The 25,148-nt window shown below is 50.3% G+C and overlaps 1 protein-coding gene and 1 long non-coding RNA gene across 2 annotated transcripts; one reads left to right on the top strand and one right to left on the bottom strand.

Annotated features, from left to right (window-relative positions):
• Nucleotides 1-3,174: 3,174 nt before the first annotated feature.
• NAXD (NAD(P)HX dehydratase) lies at nucleotides 3,175-24,676 on the top strand. The gene is given in 11 exon segments (XM_041731165.1): nucleotides 3,175-3,306; nucleotides 6,988-7,138; nucleotides 11,448-11,493; nucleotides 12,290-12,378; nucleotides 14,425-14,533; nucleotides 20,280-20,330; nucleotides 20,416-20,520; nucleotides 21,201-21,321; nucleotides 22,434-22,554; nucleotides 23,440-23,461; nucleotides 23,463-24,676. Coding segments are annotated over 11 exon segments (1,044 nt in total). The 5' UTR covers nucleotides 3,175-3,206; the 3' UTR covers nucleotides 23,592-24,676.
• LOC121476992 lies at nucleotides 9,902-11,434 on the bottom strand. The gene is made up of 3 exons (XR_005984067.1): nucleotides 10,924-11,434; nucleotides 10,698-10,834; nucleotides 9,902-10,049 (listed from the first exon to the last, which is right to left on the bottom strand). It is a non-coding gene; the product is annotated as an uncharacterized LOC121476992 (long non-coding RNA).
• Nucleotides 24,677-25,148: the final 472 nt, after the last annotated feature.

The raw sequence follows: 25,148 nt of genomic DNA, 5'->3' as shown, positions 1-25,148 counted from the left end.
AAACTGACACTGCTTATACAGAAGATCCCAAGTAATCTCAAAGTGTCTGCTAGAACAAATGAGTGAGTTTGGCATGGTCAAAGGATATAATGTCTATATATGCAAATCAATCCTATTGCCATATATGAGGAATGAACAATTACAAATTAAGAAAATAACATTTATAATAGGAAAATAAAAAGCCTAATTGAAGTAGGTTGACAGATTCTAAATCACAAATGTGGTGGCGATTGATGTAGGAAATGTTAGAGTCCAGGAGAAATGGTCAAGAAAGGGGCAGCCCCGGTGGCACAGCGGTTTAGCGCTGCCTTCAGTCTAGGGCGTGATCCTGGAGACCCTGGATGAGTCCCACCACATCAGGCTCCCTGCATGGTGCCTGCTTCTCCCTCTGCCTGTGTCTCTGCCCCCCTCTCTCTCTGTGTATCTCTCGTGAATAAATATCTTAAAAAAAAAAAAATGGTCAAGAAAGAATTCTTGAGACATCTGTGGTGCAAAAAGCTGGTTTTATTACAGCATGGGGACAGGACCCATGGGCAGAAAGAGCTACAAGGGGATCATGAGGGTGACTGATTCCGTACTCTTAAGTTGGAGGGGGTAAGGGAGAGCACAAGCCTCCAAGGCATTGTATTTTGGAAACACGGTTTCCAGGACCCAAGGGGACTAGCTCGTGTTAGAAGGCCATTCACTGCTATCTAGCAAAGCCTCAGTCATGAGACCCTTCAGATGTGTGTCACTGGGCTGTGTCTGGAGGGTGATCGCTGACATCTATCTCAGGGGGAGTAGAGATAAAGGAAGTTTCCAAAGGAATTTCTGTAAGTTAAGGTAGACTCACAGGGTCCTGAAAGATTGGGCTTGCCCTGAGCAAAGTGTCAACGTGAGGCAGCTGAGCTCCTAGATGAAGGTCATTCTGCCTGTTTCAAGGACCTCTCAGTGGTCTGGAAGTAGTAAGGAAGTGTAATGTTTCTTTTGCCTTTGTTTCCCACATCAGTGATTACATGATTATATACCTTTGTTCAAACTCATGGAAGTGCACACTTAATCAGTGAATTGTTATGTAAATTATGCCTCAGTAAAGAGAAAGAGAGTACCTACCATGTGCCACGTTCCATGCTCTGAGCATATGGTACAGAACAAAACAGACATTTTCCATTGGAGCTAATCTCTATAGTCACGGTGATATAGATGACAACGAATGAATAAATGAGAGAAGACGTCACATAGTGAAAAGTCCTAAGGAGAAAAAAAAGGCAGGAAGTGGGAGAGAAGGGGTGTGGATCTGTTCAGGAATGGCTTGGCACTGATAAAGCTAATGCTGCAGGTGTGTGCCACTTCACTGTCAGGAGGAGCAGGGACATGTTGGGCTGGTTATGCGAAGGGCAAAGAAGTTGGAGTTGAGAGAGAAGGAGCAGTGACAGGAGACTGAGGTGCACGGGCCACAGGGGTGCTGGAAGGCTCCAATACAGAAAGTCTCTGGAGGGCTCAGGGTGGTGAAGGAACAGCAGGCGAGCTGACACCCTAGGCCCCCGCCCCTCCTGGGTGGGGTGCATGTGACGGTCCTGAGACTCTGCAGGTCGCCCTAAGGCTGAGGGAAGGGAAGACAAAGGGTTAACTTATAGAGATCACAGTCCTGGCAAGACAGGAGATTCCCTGTTGACCAGTGTCTCAGTGATTTATAAGAAACAAGCATTCTTAACAGCCTAACTTCCAGAAGGAGACTCCCAACTGTCTTCATGCTAATGCTTTACTAGAGGGAAAGACAACCTTAACTGGGCGATGGCAAGGCCTCAAAGATCCCGCAGGTCCTCTTGAGCACCGAGTTCTTTCCCTGACCTCCCGCAGCTCCCAGTATACAATCAGCCGCCCACCCCCCTGTCTTAATGGAACCACCATCTGGCACCAGAGATGTCTCAGGAATTTTCTCTTGGTGGTGGGCTCTGGACCCGAAACTGCCTCAGGAGTGACAGGATCTTTCTGTGTCTGTAGGCAGCAGGGAGGTGCATTCAGAAGGTGCTGGTGAGTCGTGTCCCCCGAGACAGGTGTGGGTCCGCACTCCCAGAACTTGTCAGTGTCACCACATGCGGAAGTAGGGTCCTTGCAGATGACCAAGTCAGGGTAAGGGAATCGGGGGCGGTACCGCTGCTGGGCACAGGCTCGTGGCAAGAACGCCCTGCGAGGACGCCGAAGCACCGCAGGGAAGGGATGCCCCGGGCTGGGGCCCCCGCAGCTGCAGACGCGAAGCTGCAGAGGGCGAGGCCCCGCCTGCCTGCCCTTCTAGCCTGTGCGCCTGGAAGCAGCCTCCGCCAGGCAGGCCCTCGGGAAGAGCTTGCGGGAGGGGAAGACAGAGGAGAGGCTGCCCTCCGGCTTCCGACTGGAGTCACTGGGACGGCGGAGCCCGCTCACCGCGCCGGGGGCCTGGCGGGGGTCGCCCGGCCTCACCGACCAGCTCGGAGTCGGGGCCGGGGGCCTGGCGGGGCCGCTCAGCCGCACAGAGCAGCTCGGAGTCGGGGCCGGGGGCCTGGCGGGGGTCGCCCGGCCTCACCGACCAGCTCGGAGTCGGGGCCGGGGGCCTGGCGGGGCCGCTCAGCCGCACAGAGCAGCTCGGAGTCGGGGCCGGGGGCCTGGCGGGGGTCGCCCGGCCTCACCGACCAGCTCGGAGTCGGGGCCGGGGGCCTGGCGGGGGTCGCCCGGCCTCAGAGCAGCGCCGCGTCCAGCGCGTGGGCCCAGACGGGGTCGGGCTGCGCTAAGGGGCTGCTCCAGATTCTCCAGCTGCTCCCCGACAGCAACCTGCTCGTTAGCTGCGCAGCGCCCGCCCCGTTTCCTATAACGCCCCAACCCCAAAACGGGAACAACGAAAACAACCCGAACCCTACTACCCTAAAACGCCTCTGGAGGCTGGAACCTGTTTCCCTGCCAAGTCCAGGGCCCCGGAGCTGGGCCCCCGCCAGGTTGGGCCCCGAGCTCGTCCATCACCAGAGACCGTTTAAGACTGGCGGAGGCCCGTCTGTGGGTGGGGCGAGCCCGGGTGAGGGCCCGCTTCCGGCGACGGCGCAAGGGCCGCCGGGAGCCGGAAGTCCACCCAGAGTCGGGTTCCGCCGCGGCCGCGCGGGGGTGTCTGGGAGTCCGGAAGTCGGCCGATGGCTGCGGGTTCCGTCTGGGAGGCCGCCGGGGCCTGCCGGCGAGGTAAGGTACCCGCCGCCCTTGCCCGCATGGCCGCTCGGGCGGGGCCCAGGGCTGCGCTCGCCGGCGCGGCGGCCGTGGCGCTGCTGTCCGCCGCGCTCGTGCTCTACGAGCTGTCGCCGGGTGCAGGTACCGGCCGCGGGGGCACGGGAGGCGCGGCGGAAGGCCGCTGGCGTGCGGAGCTGTGCGGCCCGTGCGGCCCGGCCTGTGCGCGGCCACGGGGCCGAGGGGCGGCGTCGGAGGTCCGGGGGGCCGCGGGGGGCCGCGGGGGGCCGGGAAGGGACGGGCTTGGCCGGCCGCCCGCAGCACCGCGCCTCCGCCGGCGGGGCTGGGAGCGCGCCTGGGGCACCCGAGCGACCCCCGAGGACCCCGGCCGGTGTCAGACGGGGCGCGCTGTGTAGGAAGGTTGGAGGCGTGCGGGGAACAGGGAGGGCCTGATCCGAGCCCCGTAACCCGTCGTGAGGTGCCTTCCTCGTTCTGTTTGCCCGGTGGACGTGTATTCACATAAAATACAGGAATGCGCTTTAGAGCGTTAAGGAGCTGGCGGGTTGCGTTACACGTTTCTCACACTCGGTGGAGAGACTTGTTTGCCGACCTTTGTGTGGACGGGAGGGACGGGCTCTGAGAACATAGAATGACTCCACCTGTGGTTGCCCAGCCAGTAAGTAGCCGAGATGGTGACGCTCTCGTGCTGTGATAGCGGAGAGATTCCGCTACGGACGCGTGTATAGTGCTGCAGGGCGGAGACTGTTGGGGATGTTTGGCTTTTTGTTTCTCTGCACGATGGTTCCAAATGCTTTTGTTTTTTCTCCATTGAAGTAAAGCTGACACGCAGCATTGCGTGAGTTCAGGTGCCAGTTGCTTTGAGAGGCATGGAAGGCTTCCTTAGCTTCACCTCACGCCGGCAGCAGAGAGGCTTCTGGTCAGTTTGCTCAGAGACTTTATTGGTAGCCCTTTGTCTTAAATTTGCACACTGTGGTTAGTCGGTGGTATTTCTTTAGCGAGTTTGTTCGAGGTTTTATTATCAGGCTGATTTGCTGAACTTTTACCAAAAAGCAGGTGGAGTTGTAGAGCACTGACTTGCCAGGATGGGAAGTCCTCAGGGCATCTCCGTTACTGTGAGGATTGCTGTTAGGTGCTCCAGGTGAGCGAGGGTTCTTTGTTTAAAGCACAGCTGGCACAAAGGTGTTATCCTAGAGGGTTGTAGGAGGTGAGTAATTCTAGAAAACAGCCCAGGCTTAAGAAATCCATGGACTTCTCCAGACTGCCTCAGCCACTTTCGTAACACAAGAATCAGACGGGTCTGACCTGTCCTTCCAGACTCAGAATCATCCTGAGGATAAAGTTACTTAGTGGGATAAACTTTAAATCACCTCTCGGCAAGGCCTCTTTATCCTTGAGAACGTTGGTGTTCATATTTAATATTTCTGTGGGTAAGTGCAAATGGTGCATGCCAGTAAGCCAGCTGACCCTGAGGAAGTGTGAAGTGTAGGGGAATGTCACGGACCTTCATTTGGCCCTTTGCTAACAGAAGGCATTGGTCTCAGATGGATGGGACAGAGGCTGGTGAACCGTGTGGATTTACTTTACATCTCTACACTTCTGGTCAAAGAGTGAAAATCCTATACTTCTCAAGTGATTTTATTCCACCACTCCCAAATGATTAGGGGGCAGTTGAGAGGGATTTGGTCGTCGTCTTGTCTTTTGGTTGGTGTGGTGACTATTTGGTTAAAGAAAAATGATTTGCCTTAAAATGGCAGCATTTTGGTAAAATGATGTTTTTTTGTTCCGGCTTATCCATTACTGCCCCCGGCATCTTCACAGGCCTGCCTCTCTGGGCTCCAGTTCCCTTGTCTGTAAAAGGGTAAACTGACTGCTAACAAGGAGAATAAACCAAGATGCTTTTAGTTCATCAAACGCTTGTCCAGTTCTGTGCCGGACTCCGAGGTGACTGAGAGTGGGGAAGCACCTATCCTAAAGCTGGAGATGGGAGCTGTACCATGTCCTGTGTAGGCGAAGTGTAGTGGGGTGGTCTTAGGGTATACCCTGTATGTGACTAAGTACTGGAACCTGATAAACCCATGACATTGTAAGAAACCCAGAGCAACCCTTGTGTGACTGGTTAAGTTCCGACTCTACTTTTATAGTTTCTAGACTTTAAAAAGCAACTGTATGTCATGATGTGGGTTTGGTATTGACCAATCATGTTATGCTAGACGTGATAAAGTTGGGGACAGATGCACAGCCTGCGTTTCCATGACTGCAGAGATGCTCTTCAGTCAGTGATTTGTCACCGTATCTGATGGCAGCCACTCTGATTCCCTTCCTGCAGCTCATCAGTGAGTGCCCAGTGATGGCATGAGAAGACCGTGTGCAGTCTGGGAATTGGGAGTGTGGACAGGCACCAGGGAGGAGGAGGGAGAGCAAGGTCTCTGGTAGCTCGGTGGCTCTGGGGCAGGACTGTAGACAGGTCACTGGACTTTGGAAGCACAGGCATCCGCCCGCTGTCGCCATCGCTGAGCAAACCCAGTTGTGCCTTTTCTTGGCCAAAGGTTTGCAGTGATTCTGTTTTGAGTTTTAGTCTTGTGTTGGTTTGGGAGAAGGTGCAGAGTGTTGAGGTTGAGAGTAGTTAATATTCTCACATGGGGGTGGGGGTCTCAGCACCTGGCATGTCAACTAAGGAAGCATTTATACCTACTCATTAAAGAAAACTACTTGGATAAATTTGTTGAATAAAAAGTGAAACTGTAAGAGTAATTAAAGATAAAGCTGTTTACCTTATGGAGCTGGGGCAGCTTTGGTCTTCATTCCAACTGTGACACCTGCCTGGTTTTTCTCTGCTGCTGAGATGACTGGAAGGAAACAAATGTTGGTGCCTTGTGTGAGAGTATTGTATGTATCTACAAAGACCCTTTAATTCTAGAGAAAACAGGTGCTTTATTATCTATTCAAACATTGAATATACAACATGTTACAGAACATGGCATTTCTCTCACAGATGAGCTGGGTTTAAATATCAAGGCAGCAAAATACATGATGAGGAAGTTTCAAGAAAGACAATTAAAATCTAGCTGTTTAGAGACAAAATCATGTTATTGTTTTAAAATGCCACTTTGGGGATCCCGGGGTGGCTCAGCGGTTTAGCGCCTGCCTTTGACCTAGGGCATGATCCTGGAGACCCGAGATCGAGTCCCACATCGGGCTCCTGGCATGGGGCCTGCTTCTCTCTCTGCCTGTGTCTCTGCCTCTCTCTCTCTCTCTCTCTCTCTCTCTCTCTCTCTGTCTTTCATGAATTAATAAAGAAATTTTAAAAAGATCTTAAAAAACAAAATAAAATGCCACTTTGAACCCAGTGTAAGCTATGTTCTCCATTTAGAATACCATTTCTAGGTTATTTAATTAGTAATTAATTGAGTGTCAGAAACGTGACTAGAAGGTTGGGAGTATGAAGATGATCAAGGAAGGTAACAAATGGGAGGTTGCTTTTTAGCAACCTGAAGAGACCCGATAAACTTGATGGAAGATTGAACTGGAGTATGTGTGGTTTATTAAGTAGTAATGCATTAGAAACATCTTCTGAAAGATTAGTCTTCTGGAATGTCTAATACATTTCAGAAACAAACTTGGTATGTATAGCTTGTGTGTTGTAATTTCTAAGCATCATTTGGTTAGAGAAATAAAATAGTGAAACCATTGGATAAAAATCTGTAGCATTCACATTAAGTCAACTTTGGGAAGTGTTTTGGTTAATAGGCTGTTTTTCATGTGTGCTAATATTTTTCTAAATGATTTCATTTTCCTGTTTTTCAGTTTTACAAAGAGCATTTTCACTGCATAAAGCACGTTCAATAGAGGATATGGAAAATACTTTGCAGCTGGTGAGAAATATTATACCTCCTCTAACTACCAAGAAGCACAAAGGCCAAGATGGAAGAATAGGCATAGTCGGAGGCTGCCAAGAGTAAGTGACTTGGAAAATGTGGGTGTTTAGGCCGTCTCTGTCGTCTCACTGTCTGCCTGCTTACCAGCTGGCTGTTTGTCTAGTTAGACCCCAGTAATCATTTCTCCGTGTAGTCGGATGTTCTGACACCGGTATTTGTCAGTGATGAACTTTGTGACTGAATAGGAGAAAACAGTAAGGGTCCCAAGTGAGCTGTTAGTGTAGAGATTGCACCTGCGGTGGGGGCTGGGATGGGACTCTTTCTTGTTTTAGGCTTTACTGACCAGGCTACATACTTTAAATATGTATTACTTTGTGGATTTTTTTTTTAAGATTTTATTTGAGAGAGAGAGTGAGCACTTGTGGACAAGCGGGGGGAGCAACAGGGGAAGAGGGACAAGCCAGCTCTGCACTGAGTAGGGAGTCTGATGCGGAACTCAGTCCCAGGACTCAAGGACCATGACCTGAGCTGAAGGCAGCAGACGCTTCACTGACTGAGCCACCCAGAGGCCCCTAAACCTGTTACTTTGTAATCAGAAGAAAAACTGTGTGTTTGGTTTACTTTGTCAATTTGAAGATGTTCTTCGAAGTCATTCATGAAATTTGACAGATCTAGCCTTTTATTCAAGGCTTGTTTTCTAATTCTGTATATTTTGCTGCTGTGCAGTTTGACACAGTTTTATAATTTGTCCTTGTTTATAAAAACAACTTTGACTTAATCAACCTTGGTTACCATTTCAGCTACCGCTTACTCTTCATATCATGTGCTGTCTTTGCCTGGCTGTATATTTTCAGTTTATCACATGGTTAGGTGTCTTATAAATATAATACATAGCTTGGTTTGTTTCCTAACCTCATGTGACTTTTAATTGCTTTTAATTTCCTAACCTCATGTGACTTTTAATTGCTTTTAATTTTAATTGCTTTTAATTGCTTTTTTATTTTTTTTTTTTTTAAGATTTTATTTATTTATTCATGAGAGGCACAGAGAGGGAGAGAGAGAGGCAGAGACACAGGCAGAGGGAGAAGCAGGCTCCATGCACCGGGAGCCCGACGTGGGACTCGATCCCGGGTCTCCAGGATCGCGCCCTGGGCCAAAGGCAGGCGCCAAACTGCTGCGCCACCCAGGGATCCCAGTAATTGCTTTTTTAATACTGCAAATCAGCCTGTTCATGTTTAGAGTCTACTTCATGTACTCTCTAAGACCTGTTATGTTTTCTCTTTATTTTACTTTGTGTTTCCATTTTTTTATTATTTTTGCTAGGTTTTCCCTTATATTAATTTGGAAATTGTATTATGCTTTCAAATTTAGGTGTTGCCTTTTCTGACTATTATGGTGAATTACAAATGCCACTCAGGAGAGAGAGTTAACACTTGATCTAAGAATTCCTAGGGAATTCCTAGCCCAACCCCTAACTGCTACGTGGAACTTTGTATACAATACTGCCAGGTAGATCCTGTGTTATTTCCTACCTGGCCTAGAAGTCTGCACTTTGGCTCTTCTGGCATATTCTTTGACAACGTGATGGGGGGGTTGTTGCTGGGGGGGCACTTGTACACCTGCTGTGTCTTGCTGTGGTCGGTGGGCTGCTTGGTGCTTTGGCTGAGTTGGGGATGCTCGGGTAGCAGGATTTTCTGTGGTAACCTATATATGATCACATAGTCCTCTAGCCTGTATTTTGCACTACAAAAAAAAGTTTGCCTTGATTTATAAGTAACTTGTTCTTGCTTAGATGTTTGTAAGATTTTTTTTCTTTAGAATTTTGCAGTTTCCTCCAGATATGTCTGGAATGTGTCTTACTTTCACTAATTTTATTGAGACTTGGTGAGCTCTTTCCATCTGTAGACGTGGTCCCTTTGGATGAGGGAAATTTGCCTGTTACTGGCTCCCACTTCTCATCTGTTTTCTTCTCCTCCTACTGCATGTTGGGCTCTTGGATCCTTAGTTCTTAGCTGCTTTTCTTCCTTTAGTCCCTGGTTAAAGGACAGTCCTCCTCCAGCCTCTGGGATGGAGGCCAGCAGGTGGCCTCTGCTGGGTGGTTGGGTCCTTCATCCTTTGAGAGAATTGAAGAAGTCAGGGGTTTTAGTCCTCACATTCCCTCCATCTCCTGCCTTATATTTTGGGACATCTACATGAGAACTGGATGTCAGATTTTCTTTTCAGATAAGTTTGGTAGTGTAGCATGCTAGGGATGATTATCTAACTTAAAGTATGTCAGTTAGCTTTAGGAACTAACCTTGAAAATAGGATCATTGTTATTGTGATTATAAAAGTATTATCTGCTTGTTATAAAAATTCAAATGGTCCAGAAATGTATGAAGTGAAAGCCTCAGAGTATCTCAAATAATAATTCAGTGTGGACACATTATTAGTCTTCTGGACTTTGTGCATGCAACTATTTATTTATTTTACAAAACTGGGACCATGTCACTGTTTTGTGCCAGTCTCAGCTTATCAATAACCAGTGTTATGGGACCTGCCCCTGAGTTCTTACGATCACAAGATGCCCTCTAGCCACAACTACCAGGAAATTTTGAAAAAATAAAGCTGTTTTACTTATAGGACTTGGAAATGACACAGCACCCCTGGGGCCTCACAACTGAGGGCTGCAAGTAGACAGAGCATGTAGGTTTGGGATTCTCCTTTTATTGGGGTTGAGGGCAAGGGCTTAGGTTTCAAAGATTCACTCTTTATTGGTGAATTTATTTATTTTTTTAAATATTTTATTTATTTATTCATGAGAGACACAGAGAGAGAGGCTGAGACACAGGCAGAGGGAGAAGCAGGCTTCATGCAGGATGCCCGATGCAGGACCTGATCCCGGGACTCCAAGATCACACCCTGGGCCAAAGGCAGGCGCCAAACCACTGAGCCACCCAGGGATCCCCCTTTATTGGTGAATTTAAAGCACAAGTGTGGGAAATTAAAACCCTGGAAGAGAAAAAGACAAGTGGCCCAGATGGTCAGTTACTGAAATCAACCAAAATCTTTAAAGGAGCCTCAAGGAGGCAAGGGTGGACTGGCTCTCCGCCTAGTCTTGGGCTGGTAATGCATTTGAAATGGCGGTCTTTGAAGTGGATGGTTTTGTAGTCAAAGCTTACATCAGATATTATTACAAAACAGAAGAAAGAACAACTGTCAGAGCTTTGCATTATGTTAATGCAGTGTTCTGGGTGTCCATCATTCCATGTTGGTAAGTGGGGTGTAGTATTCTTTGTAAAGATGGACCTTGACTTATTTAACCAATTCCTATTGATAGGCAAGTGGTCACCTGCTCTTTTTCCCCAACTAAACAGTATGGTTGTAGACATCCCTGTATGTTTTTCTACTTATATGTGCATCTGGTTTTTTTCCAGGGGATCAGTTCCTAGAATTTCTACTGGAGCAGAACACATAGACATCTTAAATGTTGTTGCATGCTGCAAATTGCCACCCCCCCCCCCCCACACACACACGCACTGGTGTGTACTGCCACCTATAAGCATCTCCCCCTCCTTCCACCCCTCACACCTTTTGCTGGATAAATAGGCAAGCTAGTTTTTATGGTTTTAGTGCATCTTCTTTGTTGGGCTAGCATACCTGTTGCGGGGTGGAGCAGAGACAGCCTGTGTGTGGCATGTCCTGTCTTGTGTTCCTGGCCCGTTGGTGGCCTTGCTGTGCAGGAGAGGGTTGTGTGTAGAGTGTACTCAGTCTTTTTCCTGGGTTTTCTTCACTGCCTGGGATTGACATAAAGGTTACAGTCATTCATCTGATGACAAGTTCAAGCATTTTTTTCTCTGCTTCAGGCAATATTAACATTACTCACAGGCGCTCTGGAAGGTGGGATGGGAACAGGAGGGACTTGTGTGAGTCTCAGTACCAGACTGTGTGCTGCTGTCCTCGCTATCGTCCTCTTACAGCGTTCTGAGCTGTGCTCACCTGTGTCACCCCTCCCCCCCCACCCGGGGTTAGGGACGTCTTCAGTGAACTCTTGCAGCCTCCTCAAGCCTCTAGTTTGAACACAGTGCTGCAGAGAGCCAGTGGTCCTAACCCCGGGTGGCTCAGTTGGTTGAGCGTCCGACTTATATCGGCTCATGGTCTCAGAGTGGAAGGTTCAGACCTGGCATTGGGCTCCATGCCTAGCATGGAGCCTACTTAAACAAAACCAAAGGTCTTAAATGACAAACGGACTTGTCACAATCCATGTTTGTTGATGTTTATTAAACATTTACTGAACACCTATGAAGTGCTGGGTCCTGGGCTCTGTGATTCATGTCTGTGAAACCTGATAAACCTGGTGTGTTTGCCTCTTTCTCAGAAGTTGATGACTGTCAATATCTTCCTTTTTAGGTATACCGGAGCACCTTACTTCGCAGCAATCTCAGCTCTCAAAGTGGTAGGTCTGTTTACAACTTTTCTAGTTAAGAGTTGGATTCTTTAAATATGATTAGGGAAGTGTTTTCTTTTCTTTTTTCTTTTCTTTCTTTCTTTCTTTCTTTCTTTCTTTCTTTCTTTCTTTCTTTCTTTCTTCCTTCCTTCCTTCCTTCCTTCCTTCCTTCCTTCCTTCCTTCCTTTCTTTTTCTTCCTTTCCTTCCTTTTCCCTTTCCTTTCCTTTTCTTTCCTTTCTTTCCTTTCTTGATTTATTTAGAGAGAGAGTACGAGCAGGGGAGGGGGCAGAGGGAGAAGCAGGCTGCCTGCTGAGCAGGGAGCCCCATGTGGGGCTCAGTCCTGGGATTCTGGAATCATGACCTGAGCTGAAGGCAGATGCTGTACCGACTGAGCCCCACCTCCCCACCCAGGCACCCCCATGGAATTTTGTTAACTGAAGTTTTATCAGAACTATCCTTCACCAGCATGATCCTGGGATGCTGCTTCAGTTCTCACTTAAGCAGTTGGCATCTTTACAACCTTGGTGATTTCCCAGGCCTTTGATCAAGTCCTAATGGCTCAGTTAAGATAAAATGTGTTCCCCATGGCCCCCACGGGTGCGGCAGCCTGAGCTGGTCTGGGTTGACCTGCCTCTTGGGTGGCAGCAGAAGTCTGCTTTCTGTTCCAGCCCTTTTCTTAGTTTCTGGCCTCCTCTGAGCCACCTAGCTATAGTGTAAGAGCTGTGGTGAGGGGCTTGGCTGAGGCCACCTAGGTGTCTGTTGGCGGGCCCGGCTCTGAGTCAGCCTCTTGTGCTCATTTTTCAGGGTGCAGACTTATCCCACGTGTTCTGCACCCGGGAGGCCGCACCTGTGATCAAGTCGTACAGCCCGGAGCTGATCGTTCACCCAGTTCTGTGAGTGGGGCCTCACGGGGGTGCGTTACTCGCAGTGCTCCTCAGGTGTGGGGCCTTCTTGTGGGCTCCCAGAGCCTCTGTTGAGGGGCTGCCATACTGGGAAGTGGTAGGTAGGTGCTGTGGGAAGGAAGGAGAAGTTGTGAAGAGCCCACTGTCTGCAGTCAGAAGATAAGCAGCCGTGTGTGTACAGCATGGGATGAGATTTGAGCCACCAGGGTGCCGTGCCCCAGGTTGACCCATGGTCCATCAGAAATGGTTGAGGCTTCCTAGGAGAGGTCTGGGCCTTGCCTGTGGTCAAGCTTCCCACACAGTAATGAGGGGCCCATCAGGCAGGAACAGGGTCCTTCCCTCATGCAGCAGATGCTTCCAGTGCCGGTCCTTGCCCTGGCTTCCACAGGGACAGCATCAAACCAAGCAGACAAAACAGCTGTTCCTGGCCCTTGGGCTTTGCAGTGGTGAAAATGTTCTTGGTGCCCTCCAGAACTGGGGCTGCTGATCATGTATGGCTAAGGAGCACCTGAAATGTGGCTGGGGGACCTCAGAAGCTGAGTTTTTACTTTAACTAAAATAGCCCCATGTGGCTGGTGTCTGCCATACTGGGCTGCAGAGCTCTGGAGACAGACATGCAAGGCAACAGTGTGTCGGAGAACCTAACCAGGGCCTGTACATGCATGTGGCATGTGTGTGGTTTTCTCTAGGGTGATTGTGGGCAGGGGCCCAGAGAGTAGTATTCAGGTAGGGACCTGCAGACACAGGGAAGAGTTGGTACGACTTGAGCCAAGGAGTGTCAGGGAGCACAAGGGGCTCAGGATGGGGCAGGTGACCAGGGGGGTGCAGGGTCAAGCCCTGAGGTTGTGGGGGTTATCCTAAGGGGTTTGGCTTTCAGGTAAATGAGGAAGAGGGAGAAGAGGGCCACTGGAACACTTGAGCAGGGAGGGACAGGGTCTAGTGTACATTTATTTAAAAGATGTGACCTGGCTACTGTGTTGAGAATGAGCTTTTGGGGCCCAGGATGGAAGCAGGGATTGCATGAGAAAAGTGTTGTAAGGATGCTGGGGTGAGTAAGTGATGAGGGAGAAATAAGAGAAGGGTCAGATTTGAGGTGCACTTGAAAGTACAGCCCCAGGATTTGCTGACAGGGGGACATAGGGCAGAGGGAAAAGATGAGAGTCATGAAGGCCACTCTGGATTTGGTCTGCGCTAGTTGTTGTCAAGGTGAGGAACCTGAGAGAGCAGGTTTTGGTCGGGGTGACCATCAGGGGCTGGCTTTTGGATATTTTCATTTGCCTGCAGGATATCTAAGCAGTGTTGCTGTTAGACCTTGGACGGACGCTCAGGGAAGGTATAGACCTGGGGGCTGATGTGGGGGAGGTGTGTAAAGCCAGGAGGCAAGGGTAAGGCTAACCAGGAGTGCGTGTCAGCAGGGCCAGCCCAGCATCCAACAGCTGGGAGCAGAGGGTGGGTGGCAGTGCGGGAGGAGGGCTGTTCTGGAGAACTGTTGGCACTCGCCTGGAAGGCCCATGTCCCTGCATCTGTCGGACACAGGGGCTAAGTACAAGTCCTTGGATGCTTGGATTTTGCCATGGGGTAGTTGGGGGGCAGAGGCTTGCAGAGTGGGTTCTAAGAGTCCAAGGAGCAAGATGGTAAGCGGGAAGCTGCTGTGGAGGAACAACAAAATCCAGACAGCCATCAGGTCCTACTCCTACTGACAAGGTCCCCAGATGCCCCTTCGAGTTCCTAAAGTACCCTGTGTGGCGGGAAACAACCTGGTTCATCCTAGAAGACCAAGATGATTTTGAAAGTAGCTGGAATGTCTCAGTGTAGCTCAGTGTAGATGCTGAAAGCTGGATTCGTACATTGGGGAATGAAAGATGAGCCCATCTATGGGGATAAGAGGGGAGACATGGCTGGATGCAGGCTGGAGTCCTGGCCTGAGTCCTGCAACAGAAGGAACCAGCGAGATCCAGAAAAATGTGGTCTCCCTAATAAGGTAAGTCAGTGAGTGCAAATGGTACTAAATTGTCTGGCCTCCTTTTCCCAATGCAGCGACAGCCCCAGCGCTGTTCACGATGTGGAGGAGTGGCTGCCCCGGCTGCATGCCCTGGTCGTGGGACCTGGCCTGGGTCGAGACAATATTCTTCTTGAAAACGTTAAGGTAAATGTAGAGAATTACTGAACATGCCTTATCTCATAGACTTGACTCAGCTTGTGGAGTTAAAAGAGAAGCACTTTCTTGGAGTTTCTGTTGTTCATTGTTCACAAGTCTCTTGATGGAATAATGAAGATGGTTTAAGGGAGGGGGAAACACTAGGCAAAGAGCTAGGAATGAACCTAAAATAGACCAGGTGGAATAAGTCTCTTGCTCTCGGGGCAGTAGCTTTTATACTGCAGCAGGGAAGTCCCTGGGACTGCCCCGTGTTTGGGTGTCCACTTTGAATGAGAAGCATAGTGATAGGCACCTGGGGTAGGAGGGACAGCCACTCCATCCTCTTACAAAGAGCTGAGAAAACAGGGGTGTCAAATGAACCAGCAGTTGTACATTTGGGACAAATAATCTGAAAACCAGTCCCATACAGTCAAGCAGTGGCTCTAGGTAACACGCCGCAAATGAGGCCTCTGGGCTGTCCTGGTCTGGAGCCACCTGGAGCTGGCATGGGGCACGTCACATGTCAGGCAGCATTGTCCAATCCTTTTTTTTTTTTTTTTAAGATTTTATTTATTTATCCATGATAGACACACAGAGGCAGAGACATAGGCAGAGGGAGAAGCAGGCTCCATGCAGGGAGCCCGATGTGGGACCCGATCCCAGGACTCTGGGATCATGCCCAGAGCTGAAGGCAGACACTCAACTGCTGAGCCACCCAGGCGTCCCAAGCATCGTCTAATCTTGAAAATTCTTGACTGCTTGCTGAAAAGTAGAAATAAATCATAGCTGAGGAATGCTAGCTCCTTTGATTCATGTGAGCTGAGGGGGAGACCTGAATGGGGAACCCTGTGTGTAGCCTGTGGTCTCCTGTGCACTTGTATCCTGAGATGGTGGCTCTCTGCACAGGGTGGGTGGGAGATGGGCTGTGACAGCCTCTCTGCCAGGTGGTTTGTCTTTGGGAAGAGAGGCAAGTGAGAGCTCCTGCCAGAATGGGGATGACCCTCAGGATGATGGGGTTTGTGACCTTTTGTGACTTGTCCACCGCCTGGATGCATGTGTCCCCTCAGATTCACATGCTGGAATCCTGACCCCCGAGGTAGGGTGTCAGGAGGTGAGGCCTTTGGGGAGTGATTAGGTTGTGGGGATGGAGGAGCCTTCTGAATGGAATTCGTGCCCGTATAAAGGGGCCCCCGGGAGCTCCCCTCCACTTCCACCAGCTAAGGACACAGCACGGCCTGTGACCTGTAGGAGGCCCTCAGCCAGCACCCACATCCTGGACTTGAAGCTTCCAGAACTGTGAGCAGTACATCTCTGTTGTTTCCAAGCCACCCAGCCTGTGGCATCTGTCACAGCAGCCTGAGTGGACTCAGCACAGTCTGACTGATTTGCTTCAAGAAGCCACCTGTCAGGGTGTCTCCTGAACCAAACCTGGAACAGAGACACCCTCTTGTGTACTGTTGTGATCAGCAGGTCCCAGGCCTGCCCATCCTGGCAGTGTGGCTTTCTGTGCTGGTCACCTGGCCTGTATCTGTGCTGTTCACCTCTGAGGAGCTGCCATGCCGGACATCACCTCACCCTTTCCCATGTCTCTCAGGACTTCTTCCTCAGCAGGGCATTTTCTGCACAGAGATTTAAGCTCTCTGATAAGAAATGAACTTATTTTTGAAATAGTTTAAACGAGTGGGGAAAATATGCTTGGATTTTACCAGAATTCCTCCTAAATATTTTTTCCCTGGGGACACGTGTGCAGGGGCTACCCCTAGCACTGGCCTGGGGACCCGGGATGGCTGGGGACCGTCAGGGACCATGGGTTTCCTCATGTTTTACTTGGTTACAGAGCTCAGTACCGTCTGTGACTTGTATACTCACAGTGGGTGTGTTCCGTGTGCTGCTCTCACTGTGCTGTGTTCCTGCACACACTTACTAAATGTTTCCTGGGCGAATTTGTTATCTAGTGTAATCCTGAAAACAGCCCTGTTGGATAGATTTCTCTTAGCCTTGTTTGTTTTTTTCTTTTTCTTTCTTTTCTTCCTTTTCTTTCTTTCCTTCCTTCCTTCATTTTCTTCCTTCTTCCTTATTTATTTGGGAGACAGCATGCATAAGCAGGAGGAGTGGCAGGCTCTCTGCTGAGCAGGGAGTCTGAATCAGGGACTTAGGGCTCCATCCCAGGACCCTGGGATCATGACCTGAGCCAAAGGCAGACGCTTCACCGACTGAGCCCCCCCAGACACCCCCATATCCTCGTTTTTCTGATGACAAAAATTGAATCTTGGAGAAATTAAATTACACCCCCAAAGTGGCCATGTAATAAGTTGCTGAGTTCTTAACTTCATCAAGAATTTTTGCATGCCACGCAATTCATGCATTTAAAGCATACAATTCCGAGGTTTCTGAGTATCTTCACAGTTGTACAGCCACTACCATGAGAACACTCTGATCATCCCGAAAAGAAATCCTGCATCTGTTAGCAGCTGCTCCCTTTTCCTCTCAAACTCCCCAGCCCCTGGCAGCCACAGTCTCTACCTGCGGCCTGTGTATTTGTATCTTCCGGACCTTTTGTAGCAACACGGTCTTACAGGACTGGTGTTTGTGACCAGCTGTGTTCACTCAGCAGCATCTCTGGGCTCACGTGCATGTGGTGTGGGTCAGTGTTCCACTCCTTTCCTTGCTGGTGGATATTCTCGTGTGGACCACATTTTGTTTATCCATCCCTTGATGGACGATTAGGTGGCTTCTGCGTTGGACTGTTGAAAGTAGTGCCACTATGAATCTTTGTGTACAGATTTTTGTGACAACCCTATTTCATGTTTGGAGGAACTCCTCTGTTTGCTGCGCTTTTTTTCTCGCATGGATTTTTAATTCTTAAGTTTATTTTCTTTGAAGAGCTTTATTGTTTTAGCTCTTATATGTAGGTCTATGGTGCATCTTGAATACATTTTATGTCTGGTGTAGGGAGTGGATACTTAGTTCCAGCACCACTCTGCTCAAGTGAATTGTCTGTTCATCCTTGTTGAAAGTCTGGACATCAGTGCAGGGGTTTATTTCTGGGCTCTCATCTCTGCTCATTGATTTGTACAGCTGTCCTTGCACTGGGAGCACTCCGTCCTGACAGTGGTGGCAGTGTGATCCTGCCAACTTTGTTCATTTTGGGAGTATTTTGGCTGTTCTGGGTTGTGTGCATCTTCACAGGAGCTTTAGGATCAGAAGAGGAAGCAGGGATTCTGACAGGAAACATGCTGAATGTGTAACTCAGCTTGGCGGTGCTGCTGCCCTACAGTATTCAGTCTTCCACGTCATATGCTAGTTATGAACCAGAGTTTTCTGGATCTAGGACCTAGGCTCTTGACTAGAGCTCATACTATTTATGCTCCTTTGTAGCTTGCTCTTAATGATAGGTCCTGGCGGCTTTTCCTGATAGAATAGCTACATGTTCCTCATTATTTAGCTATATCACGATATACTATATTTAGCTAGTTCATTTAGGTGGTTTACAGCTTTTTCTTATGTTAGTGATGTCTTGAACATTTTTGCATATGTATTTGTCTGTTTCTTTTAGGTGTGTCCTAAATGTCTACGAGCTGTATGGCCAGATGGTGTTGGCTGCAGCAGCTCCCTCTCCCACCAGAGGGCTGCCCTCGCAGGGCTTCTGCTGGGGGGGGGGGGGGGGGGCATTCCTTCTCCCCTGGGCGCCACCTCCCGTGCAGGAGTGCTCCCCTTTGACTGTGGCTGTGTCTTACTGTCAGACACATGGGGCTGCTGCTCATCCAGCATCCAGCCTCTTCTGACCGGTGGGTGTGCAGCTCCTTCCCTTCTCTGCTATCCTCCCCGTGGGTTAGATTTTGGCTAGACGGTGGGGCCACGGCAGTGTCATCAAGTGGCCTCCCTTGGAGCTGCTGTCACCTTCGCTGTGTGTCCAGGCCCTGACGGCAGTGTGACAGACAAGGACAGGGTTAAATGCACAGCACACTTCATACAAATACCCCAAGTGATGGAGCAAACCTGTCCTAATATGAGTGATGATGCCCAACTCTGTGTGTGCCAGGAGACCTGAATGTGATGCGACATGATTCACACCTGCCCAATCATGTCGATTTGGCTTTCCTGGTGTTTGAACCTTCACCCCAATGTTCGTCAGGATTGGCAGAGGAAAGCACAGAGATGGAAGTGTCGTTGCTGTGGCCCAGCACTGCCGCCCAAAAGCAGAGATTGAGGGAAGCTGAATCTGTTTTCGCAGCAAAGCCAAAACTCAAAGCAGCAGGCAGAGTGTTTTCATTGTTAAGTGAGGAAATATGCTTTGATGAGGCTCTCGTACCCTGACCCTCCTTTGAAGGGGCTTTGCAACCTCTCTGAAGCCTCAAACCCATGTCCACAAAATACAACAGGGTAGGGCAAGGAGGGCAGGGTAGGGCAAGCCCTCACCTCGTGGGGTCTCCCATTTCATTTTCGGAATAACTTCTAGTTAAATATGTCTGGGTTTATCTTTTAGTATTTCAGGTTATTTCTACTTACCATCTATTTTGTTTTACTATTTCTTTTTTTTAACGTATGTTAAGGCCCTTGGACTCACAGATACTCCAGGAAGGAGCAGGGTAATAGATGTTGGGCCTAAGCAGGTGTCTGGCTCAGCGCTGGACTGCTTGTGCAAAGTAACAGTTACTGCAGCTGCCCTTCAGGGGCTGCCAGCCCCCTTGCTGAGGACTGGGTGAATCTTTAGAGGTGGGTAAACCTGGAGAGTATTGAGGCATTACTTTGATCTTACCAGGAAACTGAGGTTCAGAGACTGGGCTGACTTTACTCAAGTTCACCCAACTCCGAGCGGCAGAGCTAGGATTTCGGAGGTGGTGTTGAGGCTCAGCCTGCGGCAGCTCCACTGGGATACAAGTTGCGTGCTGCAGTGCCCCAGGCGCTGTCGGAATCTGGGCTCTTCTTTGACATAGAGCCTGAGTCAGAGGCCATCCCACGAAGAGGTTGGCGCTCCCTTGGGCTCAGGGCCATGAGAGTAGCTGTCCATCATCCAGGGTTTCCTCACTGCTTCCTTTGCTACCACCCCCCCCCACACACACACACCTGGAGGGCCAGAAGGGACTTCCTAGGAAGTCCACGCTGCTTAGGAGGGCAGCCTCCTGGGCAGCCACAGCAGGACACTGCAGGCGGGGCTTTACAGCAGACGGTCTCTCCCAGTCCCTGAGGGCGTCTGCAAGCTGTGTGGCAGATTAGGTTTTTTCTGAGGCCTCTGTCTTTGGCGGGCGAGCCCACCCACCATGTGCTCACCCGCTTGTCTCCGTGCTGTGTGCTGGACACTGGGCATCCTGGAGTGCGGCTGTCGTCTCACTGTTCTCTTAATGTTTTCTACTGTCAAGTGTGTGTTCTGGGTAGAGATGGGTGTCACGTGGTATTGCAGCGTGTCAATTACTGCGCATGTATTTGGGGGAATTCTGAAGACTTCAGATTTTTCATCTGGGAACCCTGAGATGAGTGCTGACGGGACACTTGGAGCTTCTAGCTTGGGGTCAGCCTCCATGGGCTCGCCTGCCCCAGTGCTGGGTATTGTGCTTCCCACAGACTCCTGTCTAGGGTTTGTGGTGCCCTGCCTTACAGAGGGGCTACTGCCCATTTATTTGAGTTTTCTTCTGTTTCTTGTCTTGCATTTACATTTTCTGTGTATTTGTTGAATTCTTCATCATGGAACTGCTTGCTTGGTGTTAATTCCACTGGGGGTGATGGGCTTGTTCAGCATAGCTTTCTTTTCTTGCAGGGCATTTTAGAAGCATCCAAGGCCAGGGACATCCCTGTCATCATTGATGCAGTGAGTGTGGCCTCTCCTCTCCTGCCCCTTCTCACAGCCAGGCCCGCCCCTAAGACTGTGCATACATACCTGTCCCTGTCTATAGGATGGGCTGTGGCTGATAGCTCAGCACCCAGCCCTCATCCAGAGCTACCGGAAGGCTGTTCTCACTCCCAACCATGTGGAATTCAACAGACTCTCTGAAGCTGTGGTGAGTTCACTGACCACCCAAAAGGTGTAAACCCTCCCCTTCCTGAGGAGGGGTGAGGGATGGCTCTGGTGCCCCGACCTTTCCCTGCAGGGGCATATTTGCAGATGGCCAGCAAGTAGATGCATGTTTCCACATGCTAACAGTGCTATTCTTTCTTGGTGGTGCACGGAATCTTGGGGCATCCTGTCACCAGCAAATCTGTGACTAGGTGAGAGGCGGGGCAGTGGGCTCTGGGCCGCTCACTCCATCCCTTCCTGCATTGCCTCACCTGTGAAATGTGGGACATGAGAACATCGCCTCATAGAGTCTAAGGATGAAATGAATGTAAACCCACAGGTTCTACATATGAAGTGTCCCATAGATGTTAGCATGTTATCATTCAGAGTTGTGTCACTTCTGCAAACCTGTAAAACTCCAGCCTTGGGCATTGTTCCCTTAACTTTGATCCAAAAGTCCGGGGAGGGTAAGAACAGTGTTTCCACATCCACCTGAGGACTTGCTGTCCAGCTCTTCTGGGTCCACTTCCCCCTGGTGCACGGGTTGTACACATCTGTGTGGGGGGCCAGAGCTCCTGGAGGCTTCCTATGTTTGAGATCAGGGTGGATGGGCAGGATGTATCTGTGATTGTGGGTTCCTTCCATGTGTTTAACAATGGCCTGTCTGTGCTGTCCCACTCGCAGCTAAGCCACCCGGTCGATGGTAGTGATCATCATGAAGCCGTACGGAGGCTCAGTCAGGCCCTGGGGAATGTGACCGTGGTACAGAAAGGAGAGCGGGACGTGATCTCTGACGGCGAACAGGGTAGGTACCTGTAGGCTTCACGCAGGTCGGTTGGTGTGGCTGTGCTGGGCACCAGCCCCTGGGAAACTGTGGTCACACACAGCACATGCGGTCCCTCGTGTCACACATGTTCCACACATAGACTTCCCAGTGAGCTTGCATTTCTCACTGTTTTCACAAAGGGAAATGACCTTGCTGAGTGTTTGGATGTCAGGTGCAGTGGCTACGGTTCTGTCCATGATCTGTGGCAGCCCTGTCAGAGGTGGTGCCCAGGGTCCTGGGCCTGCTGCCTCCAGCTTACCTGCAGCATTAGAAAAAGTTATATGAATATTTCCTGGCATTTTATTGTTAAGAAGGGCTAGAAAGGAAACACTGGGAGTGGATACCAGTGGAGGGGCTTGCCACGTGCTGGACATGGCAGCTTCCACCTCGTTCTGTCTCTAGGGCCTGCTGGCTGCCTAGTGGGAAGAACGGGGAGGTTATGGTGTGTGCCGGAGACCTGCCATCAATGACAGTGAGGGTCAGAGTCTCCCCAGTGCACCCAGAACAGGTCCTCCCCTCACATGACGGGACTGGGCAGCAGGGAGCGCTTTGGTTCTGTACTACAGGATGGGCTGCCTTGGCATAGAGCTGCTGACCAGGTGGTGGGAGGCACACTGGGGCCCCAGAGAGTGCTGCTTGCGTGCTCCCCCACACTGGATAGGCAAAACCAAGGGTATGTTCTCTGAGGGACCTTGAAACCTTTTTGTTGCTGGGAAGTGCTCTAGAGTCTGACATTCAGAAGATACAACCATCCATTTTCCAAAGTGGCTGCTGGGTTACACAGCATAAATGGGAGAGCGGCCACTGGCTGGGTCCATGCAGGGGTGCTAGTGTGGCTTGCACCTCCTTGGCCTGAAGATCCCCGGTACCTGTGCTCTGCTCCCGTGTCTGCTCCAGCAGGCCCAAGTTGGATGAGTCTGTTTGCCGCCTGTGTTGTGCTACGCAGGTGCTTCTGGGCTGGCCTGGGTCTGCTCTTCTGTAAACCAGGCTGCCTCGTACAGAACAGATGGGAAGAGCTGCTGCTGATCGAGATCGTGCCTCAGGCCCAGGTGAGCTCGTCCTCTGATGGCTGTGTCCCTCTCGCCCTACAGTACTTGAGTGCACCCAGGAGGGCAGCAGCCGCAGGTGTGGCGGCCAGGGAGATCTGCTGTCAGGCACTCTGGGTGTCCTGGTGCACTGGGCACTGCACGCCGCTCCTGAAAAGACTAATGGGTATGTGACATCTTCACTTGTCTTCCCCTTGAGAGCTTTGAATCGTGTGAACCATTTTAGTTGCCCATGTTTAATAAGTAGCCACATGAAATCTTGGTGTTCTGTGGAAGCGATCCCAGGATGGGGATGTGATCCCAGAACGGTCACCTGGTTGGCTCTTGCTCAGTGTAAGGTTGATGCCCTGGCCTGTTGCTCAGTGCCAATGGCTCTGGAGTGTCTGTGGTTTGTGAAGCTCCCCAAGTTTGAGACCGTGTTCCGGGGGGTGCGATGTGAACCCCTGTAAAGCAGAACAGTAGACCAGAAATAGAGCAGAGGTGAGCCGGCCTTGACTGCTGTCCTGAAGTGGGAGCTTTCTCTAAGAGGCAGAACTCTGAACTGCAGGCTTGGCCCACGTCCACTGCTGTGAGCACAGGCAGGTTCCGTCTTCCGTGACTTGTTCTCTATACCTGTCATATGACGGTGGGGCCATATGTGCTGGGGTGGGGTGTCCTGGGTCTGGAGGGTGCCCCACCTGTGAAGCCTGTGAGGCCTGTAGGGTGGTAGCACAACAGAAGTAGGGAGCACCTGCTAAGGGCATGTACATGGAGAAACAAGATTGTACGGGGGCCTGTTGATGATGGTGGGAACCCGCATTCTCAGATCTTCAACATTTCTCCCTGGCGCTGATGCATATGGGTCTAGTTATCATTGGGGGTAGAACTGCCATCCTGTCCTCTGGGTGAGTGGGTATTGATGGGCCCTATCTCCCTGGTCTTGAGGCTGCCTTCTATCTCAGAAGGCTAGCAGACTTGCCTGCTAGGCCTGTTTGGGGTCCCAGGTGGGAAAGGAAGGTCAGGTCAGGCCTACAGTGAGTGTAGGCACCTGCTGACCATCCTCCCCTTCCAGGTCCAGCCCTCTCCTCCTGGCCTGCCTTGGGTGCATGCTCACTCACGAGGCAGTGCAGCCTCCAGGCCTTCCAGAAGCACGGACGTTCCACCACCACCACCGACATGATTGCTGAAATTGGGCCTGCATTCAGCAGACTCTTTGAAACCTGAGCCACGACAGCAAGAAGCAAGCGTGCTGATGGGGGAGGCTGCCTTTGTCCTGGGAATCCACGTCAGGTATTGATTTTGGGCTACATGCATAGTTGATTTAGTGTCCCTGTAGCACCTCCAAGTATTCCTGAACTTTTCTTAGCTGCTCAGTAGTAAGGGACAGATGAGCTGTGCACAGGGCCAGCAGCTGAGCTTTGTGCGCTTGCTGTAAGACCATGGACCCGCTCCTGGTCTGCGCTCCTTCCTCCTCACTGCCCATGTTTCCTGTGTGCGCCTATGCATGCACAAGAAATTCCCTGTGTCAGATGCTACTCACGAGACTCCCACTGGTCCTGTTAAAGTATCTACAGGATGAGGAGTTGTGCTCTTTAAATTGAGGTCCACCAAGCGGCATCGCATGTGTGGTCTTCGGCGTGTTTGCTTTTTAAACACGGATTTGGTTGGAATTGGCAGAAATAGTAAGCATGAGTGGTTAAGGTTAATTGGTTGAAGTATTATCAGTGATCAGCTTTCAGAGGAAACACTCCTCCTACGTGTGTGTGCAGTGATGGCGGTGGGCAGCATGCCCTTGGAGTCGTGGAGCCCTCGTCTGTGATGTGACCCATTCACAGGCTCTCAGGAGGAACAGACGAAGTTGGACGTTTGGGAGCACCCAGGAGGCCCTAAGTGCAGGGACTGACTGCTATCATTAAAAGTGGGTGTTGTCAGGAAGAGATTCCATTAGAGGTGCCCTGTTAGCCTCTGGTTGGCGCTCTAGGTGGATGGTTTTCTCTGTGGCCTGAGAGCTGCTTCTCTGGTGTCTTTCTCTGTGGGGTTGGTTTCCATGCCTGTGAATACTTCCCGTAGGTTTCAGGGTCTTTCTACAAGGACAGGAGTTGTGTGGATCCTTTACACGTCTGTTTGCCCTGATGGTTATCATTGGCTGATGTTCTCTGATTGAGACCCCAATCTCTGATTGATCACCCCAAATGGATCTTAATGTTTCCCCACTCTTGTTTCACATGTAATTTGAGAAATGTCACTGTTTTTCCCTTTGGGGAATTACATCTAAATCCTGGTAACTATTAAAAAGCATATCTGGTTTATTTCAGTGTGGAGTTGTGTACTTTTTTCTTAGAAAGCCCAAACCCACCTTTCAACTCTCCTCAGTGAGGGCACTGTCAGCAGGGGGCCAAAAATGGAAAAGCCTACCAACGTTGTTAAAACGAAGTAGTCCTGGGCAGCCTGGTGGCTCAGCAGTTTAGTGCTGCCTTCAGCCCAGGGTGTGATCCTGGAGACCCGGGATCGAGTCCCATGTCAGGCTCCCTGCATGGAGCCTGCTTCTCCTCTGCCTGGGTCTCTGCCTCTCTCTCTCATGAAAAAATAAAATCTTTATTTAAAAAAAAAGGAAGTAGTCCTTTCATTCCACAGAAAGTAAAATTAAAGAGTCACAGAAATATTCTTATATTTTTGCTCTGAGTATGTATGGCAATGAGGAGTGTATCCAAGTAGCCAGTGGCTAATATACACACCTGTGTGGACCTACTAGCTCCAGCTAAGGACAAGCATTTACCTCAA

This window comes from Vulpes lagopus, chromosome 16 (genome assembly GCF_018345385.1).
Source record: "Vulpes lagopus strain Blue_001 chromosome 16, ASM1834538v1, whole genome shotgun sequence".
Taxonomy (NCBI): Eukaryota; Metazoa; Chordata; class Mammalia; order Carnivora; family Canidae; genus Vulpes; species Vulpes lagopus.
Note: the sequence above shows the minus strand (reverse complement) of the source record. Positions and strands in the feature narration are given on the sequence as shown.